This window comes from Salmo salar, chromosome 01 (assembly GCF_965601325.2).
Source record: "Salmo salar chromosome 01, fSalSal1, whole genome shotgun sequence".
Classification (NCBI taxonomy): domain Eukaryota; kingdom Metazoa; phylum Chordata; class Actinopteri; order Salmoniformes; family Salmonidae; genus Salmo; species Salmo salar.
Window position 1 is genome coordinate 44,784,105 of NC_138291.1, and position 13,352 is coordinate 44,797,456.

Below are 13,352 nucleotides of genomic sequence, written 5' to 3' on the forward strand. Positions count from 1 at the left end.
TCTAAAATGGCAATTTAGAAGTTTTGGGTTTATAATCATAACCCTTGTCTGTCACATTTCTTCTCAGGCAATCATGGAGGAGATAGCTAGCTTCGAGGAGCGCCTGACCAGTCTGAAGGAGAAGGGAGATGACCTGATGTCCAACTGTACTACAGACCAGGTGCAGGCTAAGATCAGCCAGCAGGTCCAGGCTCACCAGCAGGGCACCAGAGACAGTTACTCAGCCATCTGCAGCACTGCACAGCGTGTGAGTATAGTATAGTAACACTCTACTCTAAGCTAAGCTACGCTACGCTGGTCTGCTCTGTTGTGCTCTACTCTAATCAACTATACTCTACTATGATCTGCTCTACGCTACACTACTCTACTCACTTACCGGCTCCATCTCTTCACTTGTCTCTGTGTGTCTGTGTCTGCTTCATCAGGTGTACCAAAGTCTTGACAGGGAGCTGCAGAAACATGTCAGTCACCAGGACACTTTGCAGCAGTGCCAGACCTGGCTCTCCACTGTCCATGAGGAGCTCCGGCTGCATTGTCATCCTCCCTCTGGCCTGCAGGAGGCCCTCAAACAGGTTACTGACTAGACTGCTCCCTGCTCTTTTATTGGCAGAGAATGAGAATCGAATGACACAATAATGGTGTTTTCATGGCAATGTTATGCTTTAGAATTCTGGAATTTCGTGGTCAGGTGAAATAGAAGGCTCTGCTTCAATGGGAAAACCTGGGTAAATAAGGAAAATTAACAAATTAAAATGTTTTATCAAGCTGATTACATTTGTTTGTATAATACCTGTACAGGTGAAGCACTACAGGGCTCTACAGGAGCAAGCCAGTACGTACCTGGACCTGGTGTGTTCTGTGTGTGACCTATCTGATGATGCTGTGAGAGTCACTGTTGCTGAGGTCCAGCGGGTCAAACACACGGTGTGTAGGATGGTCTTACCGTACATTCACTTCTGGTCATCATCACTCATCCTTACCATATTGACAACAGGGTTTTCACCATGAGTTTCAAGTATTTGCCATATGTAATACGTACATCTTACTCTCACCATCTCTCACAATAAAAACAACATTAGTTCAGGGCATGAGAGTTCAGGGAAAATATGTAGGCCTGCAAATAGGCATACAACAACCAGTAAAGACATCATAAAGCTGAAGTACATTAAGTATCACAATAAAACAATCCTATGTTCATACTTTGACTTCATGTTGTTGTGCGCTCTGCTGTATACTTCATATTGTTGTACACTGTACTGTGTACTGTACAGATCGAGGAGAGGATGTCTAGCTCCCAGGAGCTGTCGGAGGGCTGGAAGGAGATAAAGGAGCAGAAGCAGGAGCTGTCTGGTCTGTTCCAGGACATGGAGCAGCAGCTCCTCAGTCTCTCCAGAAGACCAGCCGAGCTCGAGACCAAGATCGCCCACAACATGCTCACCCAGGCCAAGGTAGAGATCTTATGGTCAAAACGTTGTCACCAATAAACCACATAGGAGCATAGACTGCAATGTGCAGAGTAAAAAATAAATAAAAAATAGGGAGCAGGGTCTCACTCCCCAGCTTGGTCTCATAGACTAGATGTAACATAGTAAACAAAAATCCAGGACACTCAAATTAGTATGATATGTTACATTTGGTATGTTTAAATAAGACAGAAGGTTACTTAAGGTAAAAACAAAAGGAGGGTGGTTGGTCGGCGTGTAACGTGAACGTCTAGCAACCTGTAGGTTGTGTGTTCGAATCTCATCACGGAAAACTTTTGCAGTTGAACTAATTAGCAACTTTGCAACTATTTACTACTTTTGAGATACTTTACAACTGCTTAGCATGTTAGCTAACCTTTCCACTAACCCTAACCATAACCTTTTAACCTAACTCCTAACCTTAACCCCTAACCCCTAGCCTAGATAACGTTAGCCACCTAGTTAATGTTAGCCTCAACATATTGTAATTCGTAACATATCATTCGAATTGCAATTCGTAACATTTCATACAAAATGGATGCTGGACATCCACAAATGAATACTTACATACCAAACGTAACATATCATTCTAATTTGAGTGTCCCGGATTTTTGTTTACTATGTTACGTCTACCCCCGAGTCCAGGTTGCACTCCCATCTTCCCTACCTTCTTTAAAAATACTTCTCTGATCAGCCAGATGAATAAATACAAATCTTAATTTAGATGAAAAATGTGTAATTGTCAATATCAGTTTCACCGATTTAGGATATTGCTCACATACAAACCACTAACACAGCATGAGACAAAACATGCACATTGATCAAATCCAATTAATCTTTCTCTACTCTCTCCAACAGGAGTTTAGCAATCAGCTGCAGAGTAAACAAGCCACCCTAACCAGGATGACAGAGAGTGTGAATCGTCTGACTGAGGGCCAAGCCAGCCCGGAGCATGGGGAAGTAGGGCGTCTGAGCCACTCCTGGCTGGAGCTGTGTCACCAGGCTAACAGGCTGCAGGAACAGAGGCAGGAGGACCTGCAGAGGACCCAGGAGTACCACGACTGCATCACAGCCATGGAGGCACTGTTTGAGCAAGTGTCCAAGGAGTGGGACAACCTGGCCAGGTGGGGTCATCTATGTATCTGAAACACACAACTAAGTTACTACAGGATGGGAACTAGAAGTGTAATAAATTTGCTCTGATTCCACCTGTAATAGTATCACAATACACTATTAAAGTGATTACGTTATGTATTGATAACATCACAAAAAAGCAACAACTTAAAATATATTTGGTTCTGTGTGGCCAAATCCCAGTCAGTCTTGATGCTATGTGGGTTGCTAGAGAATGAGCAATCCCTTTCATAGCAAAAGTATATTGATGTGGGAACAGTCTCCAGAGCACATAGAAGACTGACTATGTGGAATAGCTGAATAATCATAGTTGCCATGACAGTGGTAACATGACTTAAGAGTTTTGGAGCTGCACCAACATTCTAAAAACCATGACAATGGGTCTCAAACATTCTTCTTGAACAGTATAACTGAACTTCTTCAGTCACTATCATCACCTAGAATGTGTGTTAGCTTTGAAAAATTGTTATTGTGAAATCCAGTCATTGAATCTTCCTTTTCTCTCCAAGGACTGATGCTGAAAGTTCATCTGAGCACTTGGAGGCGTTGAAAAAACTTTCCGTGGCTCTCAGAGACCAGAAGGGAACTCTGGAGGACCTGAAGGACCAGAGGCAGAAAGTCATCTACCATCTGAATCTTGACGATAAAGAGCTGGTCAAAGAGCAAATCGGCCACTTCGAGCAGCGCTGGGCCCAGCTACAGAGCCTCATCGACAGGAAGATCCAGGACTCGGTGCTGACCCTGGAGGACATGGCCCAGGTGTGTGTGTGTGGGGGGGAGGGGAGTGTTTGGAAAGGCAGAAGACACATTTCTGGTCTAACCTATGGGCAATTAAGTATCTATTCTGTTCTGTTCAGGTGGAGGCCCGTCTGAGGGAGGCCCGGGAGTGGGCCGAGGAGCAGCAGCCTGCCCTGTCTGAAGCCATGAAGATGAGTCCTCCTCCAGAGTTGTCCCAAAGCTTCCTGTTTGACCACCTCAGCATCTGCAGTGAACTGGAGGCTAAGCAGCTGCTTCTGGCCCAGGCCATGAGCGACGCTGGCCGCGTCCTGGCTCACCTGGGGCTCAACGAGCGCCAGCGCCTGCAGCAGCTCATCTCAGACACACAGGCTGAGGTGGAGTCACTCAGTGTGAAGGTGGGTGTTTTAAAAAAGATATGCCTGTTTAACTTATGTGTATACTGTATTCATGCTATTATCTTTTTGTGTAAATAAAATAAAGGTGGCCCAGAGGAGGAAGCACCTCAGCAAGGCCTTCACAGAGAGAACACAGTTCCTGCAGGCTGTCAACCAGTCCATCACCTGGGTCCAGCAGAATGAGAAGAAGGCCCAGGCAGAGGAGTACATCGCCCTGCTACCTGACGACCTGGCCAAGCAGGTGCGAACCTGCAGGAACATCCAGAGCAGCCTAAAGGCCTACCAGAGCGAGCTGACCTCCCTGTGGTCCCAAGGCAGAGACCTGATGAGGGACGCCACCGAGGACGAGAAGGTTGAGATGCTCACCAGGCTGCAGGAGCTGCAGAACATCTTTGAGAAGGCCCTACAGAAGTGTGGCCAGAGGCTGCAGGAGCTGGAAAAGGTGCTTGTCTCCAGAAAGTACTTCAAGGCAGACCTGGAGAAGACATGTCAGTGGTTGAAACAGGCAGACATTGTGACCTTCCCTGAGATTAACCTCATGAATGGTGACTTGGAGCTGAGCGTGCAGCTGTTGAAGTACCAGCAGATAGTAGAGCAGGCAATGGAATATGAAAACCTCCTACTGATTGTCCAGAGAGCTGGTCAGGAGATCCTGCCCACTCTGAATGAAGTGGACCACTGTTACTTGGATGAGAAACTCAATGCTCTCCCACAGCAATACAATAGCATACTAGCTCTAGCCAAAGAGAAACAGGAGAAGATTGAACAGGCCATTCTATCCAGAAAGGAGTATGCCTCCTTCATAGATGTAACACATAATGCGTTGAAGGAGCTTGAGGAGCAGTTCCATAACTTGGGGACTCAGCCTGTCGGTCTACAGACAGAGGAGGTTGTCAGTTTACAGAACGATTACAAAGCTCTTCAGGTTGATATGAGCAACCTTGGTCTGGCTGTCAGTGAACTAAACCAGAAGAAAGAAGGATTCCGAAGCACCGGTCAACCCTGGCGGCCTGAAGAGATGACCCAGCTGGTGAGCCTCTACAATGGGCTCAAGAGGCTCATCGAACAGCGGGTGGAGCACCTCGACGACACGCTGGAGTCCTTTGAGGACCACAAGGCCATGGCTATGCAGGTAGACTCAGAGCTGAAGGCTACCAAAGAACAGCTGGTCAAGGTCAACGCAGAGACTCAGTCGGCGGAGGAGAGGCTGAAGAACTACCACGCCCTGGCCGGGAGTCTCCAGAGCGCCAGCTCTCATCTTTCCAGACTCATGGAGCAGATGGACAACCTGGCTCCTCAGCTGGACCAGGCTTCCCACGAGGCCTCCAGAGAACAGGTGGTCTTGTGGCAGGAGGAGCTGCAGTCCCTGCAGTCTGCCGTAGGGGAGCTGATAGTGGAGTGTGAGAATAGGTTTGTCCAGAGTAAAGACTTTGAGACGGAGGTGAAGCGGACCCTGGACTGGCTGCAGCAAATCAGGGATGAGCTGGACTGTGCTGTGGTGGTGGACGTGAGGGTAGAGAAGGTCCAGGAGGAGATCAGGAAGCAGCAGATTATGCAGGAAGAGGTCCAGTCCAGGCTGAGGATCGTGGCTGCCCTGAGCAGCAGGGAGAAACAGAAGTACACCAGCGCCAATGAGCTGGTCCCAGCCCACGTTGACTTGAGCCTGGAGGAGATGGCCAAACTACAGGCTGATGTCCAACAGGCTCTGAGCTCCAAACAGGTGAAGTGATATCATATTATCTCGATGTATTATAATATAAGGGAGTGGGGTTGCAAAAATCTGGAAAATTTCCCAAATCCCCTAGGTGTTTATAAAATCTCAGTTGAAGGATTTCATCTAGGAACTTTGCAAATGTTTCTTGGAATTTTTGTACGCTGTGAGGTAATAATAGTGACAATAACATAGCCTGTTTGTTGACATCTATTAGTATTGTTAGCTTCACATACTCACCATTTCCCTTCCCTGTCTGTTCTCCAGATCACCCTGGAGCAGGCTTTAGCGTTGTGTCAGAAGTACCACTTCCGGATGCAGTCAGCATGTGAGTGGCTGGAGGACGCAGTGGCCTTCCTACAGCTAGCCAGCCTGGGGGTGGACGTAGAGAACTATGAGGAATGTCTACGCCAGCAGGAGGATATCATGGCCTCGGAGCAGGTGGGTGTTCCAATAACTTGTCCGGGTGGATAATGTAGAGCAAAAAATGAATCCACGCAATGGTATAACGCTCCCAAAGTGTTTAGTTTAATAGGACGTTTTCGACGAACTGGGCCTTTGGCAGGACTAAATAAAGTATGGTCTATTAGGATATGTTGCTAAAAGGTAAAGCAAACTGAAGCAAAGGTTCAATTGCAACTTATATTCAAGAGTGTTTTTTTTTACGTGGCTTTTTTCCATTTTTGATGTGATTGATTGTCTCTCCCTTTACCTCTCCCTTAACCACGTTCTCTCCCTGTGCCTCGTGGCAGGAGTTCTTGGGCCACCTGCAGGAGTTGGAGGCTCTGCCCCCACAGCTGGAGAACCTGGTTAACCCTACAGCCAAGGAGCAGCTTAGGCTGAGTGTGGAGTCTGCTCAGCAGAGAGGAGTGGAGGTCCGAGATCAGCTGCAGTGTCATCAGGACGTCCTGATCAGGTACAGGAAGTAAAGGAAAAGGTTCAATTGTAACCAAAATATGGACATATAATATATACCATTTAGTGGACACTTTCATCCAAAGCGACTTAAAATCATTTGTGCATGGACAATATGGTTTTAAAGGTGTTGAATACAGAGAGAGAGAGACCTTGGTGCAGAGATGGACAATTTAGTGTTAACTTAGCATAACAGACAGTGATCGCCGTCATCGTGACATTGTTACTCAATTGAAACTAAGACATTAAATCCCCTTCAACACATGCTTCCCTCCAACACAATGAAGTGCATATTATGTTTTATAAACTGGATGGTTTGAGCCCTGAATGCTTATTGGCTGAAAGCCGTGGTATATCAGACCATGTATTACGGGTATGACAAAAAAATTACTTTTTACCGTTATTGCTATTATATTCTAACCAGTTTATAATAGCATTAAGGTACCTCAGGGGGTTGTGGTATATGGACAATATACCACAGCCAATGGCTTTATTGCGTCATGCATAAGAACAACCCCTAGCCATGGTATGTTGGCCATATACCACACCTCCTTGGCCTTATTGCTTAAAAATCTTCTGTAAATACTTGGCTGCACCATGCATTTCCTTACTGGTACAATAAAGTTGGAATGGAAGTGAATGAAATTGACTGTCCTGTGTTGTCCCTAGCTGTGTTGCCCAGTGGAAGTCCTACCAGGAGACGAGGCAGACAGTGATTGAACTGATGAACGAGGCAGAGAAGAAGCTGACTGAGTTCTCCACCGCCAAGGCTGCCACCTTTCTGGAGGCAGAGGAGAAGCTCAGGAGTCATAGGGTAAAAGAGGACCATGGGGAAAAGAAAGATTTTCTTCTGTTTTGACTTTTACATTACTTGAAACAATTTTCTAATGTCGGCGTAATTAGCCAAATGATGGCGTCATTGTACATTCATCTTTAGCAATCAAAGCACAAAGAAGTCAAAATTAGACTTTATTTATGAACACTCATAATATGCGAACTGACCACGACTCTTCTCTTGTGTGTATATTTCCTCCTCTCCTCCCTCCCTGCCAGTCCCTGGTGTCGATGGTGAATGGGTTCCAGGAGAAGCTGACCGGGCTGGAGGAGCAGGCATCCCAGCTGGAGCTGGTGGGTAGTGACGCCAGCAAGGCCACCATCAGCCGCTCCATGACCACGGTGTGGCAGCGCTGGACCCGGTTACGCAGCGTAGCACGAGGGCAGGAGAGGGTCCTAGAGGACACGGCCCAGGAGTGGAGGACCTTCAGAGAGAAGGTATAGTAGGCTACACAGAAACATGAGACTATGAGTGTGAGTACAGTGTGTTCACGAATAAACAGTGGCGAAGACCATAATATCAACCTAAGTCCATGAATAAAACTACTGTTCCCTAAGGAGGGCAACGAGGTACAACAGGGGGACAAGAGTGCAATCCTCATAGCTGTCCGTTGTACAGTATACTGACTGAAAGGGAACTAAACAGTGTACTATCAGCACTTGCTGGATTATTTATTTGTTCCCCTAATGCCCTTTGTTGCTGTCTGCCGTAAAGGTTCTCTAAAGAGTGTACACTACTCCATAGTAGAAGCTAACAATGACGCTTTATAAACAAGTCATTACAGGTTCAGCACACTATCTAGATTTCCCCCGAATGTGTTCCTTTCAGATGGTGAAGCTGAGGAACGTGGTGGACGAGCTTCAGAGCCGTGTGATAGACTGTGCTGTGGAGAAGGCCTCCAAGGCTACCTTACAGTCTGTGTTGGACCAGCATGAGCTGCTGATCCAGGACATAGAGAGGGAGCTGTCCTCCCTCACCCTGCTGCGTCAGTACGCCCTCAGCCTGCTCCATGACGTAGAGGTCCCCTCACCATCCCCCACCTCCGAACAGGATGAACTGCCCAGTCTCAAGGAGATCAGAGCTGTTCAAGACCGCATGGAAAGGTGCAGATCAAGATTGTTAGGTTTTGCATGGTCTCGTCCCACAGCCGCTGTAGAGCTCCATGAGTCTGGCAATGTTTTGCATTTGCATAACAGATGGATTGGCAACTCAGGAATTAGATCTGTTGTTGTTTGCATTGAACAGAATAAGAGAGATAATTGTCCATTTAGTTACAAGTGGAAATTTGTCTTCTGTATTTCCCAACCCTCCAGTTCAAAAACAGTTCAAATATCTTAGGAGGAACAGAATAATGGAGCTGAGTGGTTTTATATCTCTCCACCAGTCTGCTGCAACAGGCGCGTACCAAGCGTAGCCAGGCTGGGATGGAGCTGAGGGATAGAGAGGAGGTGGAGAAGAACCTGAGTGTGGTCAAAGCCTGGATCCAGGAGACCAGGGAGCTGCTTCTCAACCCTACCCCAGATATAGATGCTCTGCTGCAGGAGCTGGAGGTAAGCCGCTGACTAACCCTATGGAAGTAGAGATTGAGTAAACGCAATCTAACACATGATCACTAAATTGTTTGCAATTTTTGCAAATGCAAAATTCCATAATGCATTTACTCAACTGTTGTATCAAGTACTACTGTATGCTAAGGCATAGTCTCAGGCTGGGATCAAGGCTAGCTATGGCGTAAATTAAAGAATTGTTATGTGAGTGGCTTGTTTTTGAGTCTTGGTACATGTGCATGACCATGTTTCTCTTATGTATTGTACAGGTGGTGCACAGTGATGTGATCGGGTACCGTCAGCATTTGGATAAGATAGCAGAGCAGCAGCAGAGCAAGTATCTGGACCTGTACACCATCCTGCCCTCAGAGATCTCCATGCAGCTGGCTGAGGTGTCCCTCGCACTGGGGGCCATTGAGGACCAGGTACCGGACTATCTAGTGCTTGCTATTTCTCACTGGGCCAGTTTCCTGAACACAGATTAAGCATAGCCATGGACTAACAAGCATGCTCAATGGAGAATCTCCATTAAAATAGATTAGGCTAAATCTCTGTCCAGGAAACCGGTCCACTACGTCAACTACTGTATCTTTTACTATTGTAAATGTAAAGATTAGAGAAGTTATTACAGGGTTAAGTTTGTACGTTTCTCTTCTGAATTTCCTAAGGTTCTATCCAAAGAGAGAGAGATTCAGAAGACGAGAGACATCAAGGAGGACTTCAGTTCCAGGATCCATGACGTGTCGGAGAAGATGAAAGCCATCTCCACCAGACTCAAAGACAAAGCCAGTGATGTCGAACACGCTAAAGACGAGACCAAGGTGAGCGGGAGCTGAAGATGCTCATGCATATGACTCTGAATAAGGGTTGGGGTCAATTTCTTGTCAATTCACTCAATTCAGGAAGTAAACTGAAATACATACAAAAGTGAATGAGCACCCAGAGCTGCTATCTTGGTCAGTCCGTTTAACCCAGAGTTTCTCTCCTCTCCACAGTGTCTTTGTGATGACCTGGAGAGCTGTCGTCGGACTCTCTCAGAGCTGGATGCTGCGGTCCAGGAGTTCGGCAGACGGAACCCCATCTTGGCCAAACAGCTGAGCGATTCCATAGTCAAGTTAGGAGACATCCACCACCACACTGCCCGACTGGCTGAGTGTAGAACCATCTGGCTCAAAAAGGTTAGGAACCAATTGTATAAATGTTTTGAGGGGGAAAAACACAATATACATGAGAAGTCTTGTTGTTGTTACACTGTTGTTGTAACAATGTTGTTGTTACACTGAAGAGGTGGCATTAATGTACTGTGTTGCCCAGCCCAAAATGTTTATATGGGGCCATTTGACTTTTAATTGTAAAAGGTGATATTTATACCATAACATACATTACCCATACATTGTCAGTGTCATTAAGGTATTCAATTCCCTGCTGTTGTTCCCTGGTTCCTCAATTCCTCTCTGTTATCTCACCTGTCCAGTCCGATGCCCATCTAGAGGAGTACAGTGAGATGCTGGACTTCATAGTGAGGTGGTCGGAGAAAGCCAAGGGCCTGGTGAGGGCCAACATCATCTGGAACTCTTCCCCTCATCTGCAGGAGCAAATAAAGATGTACCAGGTGGGACATGAATAAACACATGTAGAGTTACCAGATTGAAAATATTTTTTCAATGCTGGTGGTGTTTGTGTGTGTAAGGAAATAAACATGTGTTCTGTTCCCCTGTCTTCTATCATTATCCCTCCAGGATGTTACTTATTTTCTTATTAACCGGCACCTCTTAGGGTCCATCCATCACTGGTTGGCCCTTTTTTTCATAAACAGTGTCCTCTTTTTTCATTCATTGCCTGCGTTGTGCTTTCCCCCTCTCCGTCCCATCAGTCTGTGCTGCGTGAGTCCCGGGAGCTCCATGGGGACCTGCAGGCCATGGGAGAGAAGGTGGATCTGCTGTCTGAGGTGCTGCAGACGGAGAACATGTCCCAGCAGGTGTGTGAGCTCAGCCGCCACACCGAGGAGCTCCAGCAGACCATCAGGACACGACTGCAGAGCCTACAGGACGCAGCCAAGGTACTGACTCAGACATACTGTATGCGCTGACCTTGCATTTTAGCCTAGCATCTGCTTTTACTCTAGTATTGCTGTTAGTCTTTGTCTCAGAGACTAATAGCTTTTAGCATCTCAGTGTTATTCCCACCTGTGCATACAAATATATTTGATTGACTGACCTGTGTGTAGTGACAAGACGGTTAACATGACTTGATTAGCTAACCAGCTAGCCCTCTGAAGATTTGGTTCTGGGTTCTGAGATGAACCTGTGTGTGTGTCCTGTGTCGTCCTCTCAGAGTATGGAGCGTCTGGAGTACGAGGTGAAGACCCTACATGTTGCTCTGGAACAGGTCCAAGCTACACTGACCTCCCCTGAGCTGGCCCGACAGAGTCTCAAGGAACAACTGGCCCAGAGACAGGTAACTACTTCTTCTGCTGCTGCTGCTGCTGCTGCTGCTGCTGCTGCTGCTGCGGAGAATGTGACTTCCCCTCCTGTCTGTTTTCCTAGCGTCTTCTGTCGGAGATGGAGGGCTTCAAGCAGCAGGTGCAGGCGGTGCAGCTGTGTCAGAGCGCCCTGCGCGTCCCAGAGGAGGTGATGCCTGGCCTGGCTATCTGTCGCACGGCACTGGGCCTACAGCAGGAGGCCAGCCAGCTGCAGCATGTCGCAATACAGCAGTGCAACATTCTACAGGTAGGGAGGCCACAGCACAATCATGAATAATGAATTAGATTGCCTGTGAGTGAAGACTTGTGTGAGTTCCCCCGAGCTAATGGCCAGGTTTTGAGGAACACAGAAATTCACGGTTTGAATCCGGTTGGCCACACCTGTAAACCAAGAGCAGTTGACCTCCTACATTGTGCACCAGCATCAACATTCCTTGATTTCCTTCCCCTTCTGTAGGAGGCTGTTGTGCAGTATGAGCAGTATGAGCAGGAGGTGAGGCACCTCCAGGGGCTGATAGAGGACGCCCACAGAGTCATCCAGGACCGACCCATTCCCACCAGCAACATCCAGGAGCTGCAGGCTCAGATCCTACACCATGAGGTACTCTACATACTGTAGCATTACCAATGGAAAGGAATGCAGGATTGTGAAAACCTCTAGATCCAGGTGCTGGTAGGAACAACTAGGTACCCAAAGCAAGAAAACAACAACAACAAAAAGGACACTAGTTAAGCTGTAAAATGTTATGGCTATATGGATGCTTTGTTCCCCTGTTATCACCATAACCACTGACCGTGATCGGGATGTTTCTAACAGGACCTGGCCCAGAAGATCAAAGGTTACCAGGAGCAGATAGCCAGCCTGAACTCTAAGTGTAAGATGCTTGCTGTGAAGGCCAAGCACGCCACCATGCTGCTCACTGTAAGTGACACGGAGGCGGCGGGGCTTACTGAGGAGGACCTGGATGGAGACACACACAAACCCTCTGTAGTCATGGTGAGAGGCCAACTCCTCTCCTCAATTGAGCTTATTGATGTGGTAAACGATACGAGTTTACTAATTGTACAGCATGTTTTTTTTACTTTGCGTGCTTCCTGGTTTATTAACTAACTCGGGCAAATCACTCCGCTGTTTGTCCTGTGACCCTTTATCAAATCTCGAGCTAGCATGATGTCTGTCTGAAAGACTCCACTCTCTGTGGTGGACTTTTAATAAATTCCCACAATCTTCTCTGCATGTGTTTTCTGATTAAAACCTGGATGCTATGTCTGTCTGTTCTTTCTAACTCTGTCCAATGGTGTGATCAGATGACAGCTGGCCGCTGTCACACCCTCCTGTCCCCTGTCACGGAGGAGTCTGGGGAGGAGGGCACCAACAGTGAGATCTCCTCTCCTCCTGTCTGTCGCTCCCCCTCTCCCATCACTCACTCCCAGGTCTGTTGCACCCTCTCCCATCACTCACACTCGGGCATCACTTACTGAGCTCTTTCTCTCTCTCTCTCTCTCGCTCTCACTCTACTCTAGCTGCAGACCATGAGATATGAAAATACATCTCCATATCTTGTCATCCTGCATGCCTCAAATGAAATGCATTGCATTAGCACAGATTAATGCATAGCAAGGCTACTGTACGTCTCCATTAAGGGCCCAGTTGCATAAAACATCTTAGGTGTTTCCCTTAAGGGTTTACCTTAAGGAATAATTTCCTCTTAACTACGGGAAATGTTTAAGGGCGTTGCATAGAGCCCCTCAAATATTTCCTTAGGTAAGGGCATATGTTAAGGGGTTTTACAGTAGTTTGAAGGCCGGTATGGCTGAAAGAGTATCTGGTTACCATGGAGACGGCCTGATTCACTGGCAACTTCTCCTCAAAGAGATTGCTTTTATTTTTTGAGATAGCAAAATACAAATTCTACAATCAAGACAGGATAACCAAAGTGCTCCAGAAGATAATAAAATCACGCTTCTTGTAGTATATTTTTTCAGAACTTTATATTACTTTCTAGTACGTCAAGCTAGTTACAGAGTACATAGCTAACTAGCCAGCTAGCTCAGTAGCCATGGATTGTGCACCTCATGGGCACCCTTAACTTTTTCACTTAATTTAAGGGGGAAATTCTCCTTAAAATATT

The 13,352-nt window shown here is 46.8% G+C and overlaps 1 protein-coding gene across 6 annotated transcripts in view; it reads left to right on the forward strand.

Annotated features, from left to right (window-relative positions):
- LOC106603506 (spectrin repeat containing, nuclear envelope 1b) overlaps positions 1-13,352 on the forward strand; it is a 151,808-nt gene that overhangs the window by 74,327 nt on the left and 64,129 nt on the right. For 5 of the 6 annotated variants that reach the window (XM_082974731.1, XM_082974743.1, XM_082974740.1 and 2 more), the window contains 24 exons: positions 68-247; positions 426-572; positions 799-924; positions 1,272-1,448; positions 2,322-2,587; positions 3,107-3,356; positions 3,455-3,730; positions 3,816-5,450; positions 5,709-5,882; positions 6,194-6,357; positions 7,026-7,170; positions 7,410-7,628; positions 8,020-8,294; positions 8,576-8,741; positions 9,008-9,163; positions 9,407-9,559; positions 9,734-9,916; positions 10,213-10,350; positions 10,612-10,797; positions 11,073-11,195; positions 11,285-11,467; positions 11,678-11,821; positions 12,038-12,217; positions 12,529-12,654. In XM_082974731.1, the coding sequence (XP_082830857.1) occupies positions 68-247; positions 426-572; positions 799-924; positions 1,272-1,448; positions 2,322-2,587; positions 3,107-3,356; positions 3,455-3,730; positions 3,816-5,450; positions 5,709-5,882; positions 6,194-6,357; positions 7,026-7,170; positions 7,410-7,628; positions 8,020-8,294; positions 8,576-8,741; positions 9,008-9,163; positions 9,407-9,559; positions 9,734-9,916; positions 10,213-10,350; positions 10,612-10,797; positions 11,073-11,195; positions 11,285-11,467; positions 11,678-11,821; positions 12,038-12,217; positions 12,529-12,654 (5,772 nt within the window). The remainder of the gene's footprint in view (positions 1-67; positions 248-425; positions 573-798; positions 925-1,271; positions 1,449-2,321; positions 2,588-3,106; positions 3,357-3,454; positions 3,731-3,815; positions 5,451-5,708; positions 5,883-6,193; positions 6,358-7,025; positions 7,171-7,409; positions 7,629-8,019; positions 8,295-8,575; positions 8,742-9,007; positions 9,164-9,406; positions 9,560-9,733; positions 9,917-10,212; positions 10,351-10,611; positions 10,798-11,072; positions 11,196-11,284; positions 11,468-11,677; positions 11,822-12,037; positions 12,218-12,528; positions 12,655-13,352) is intronic. The other variant, XM_082974741.1, reaches the window with a different exon arrangement.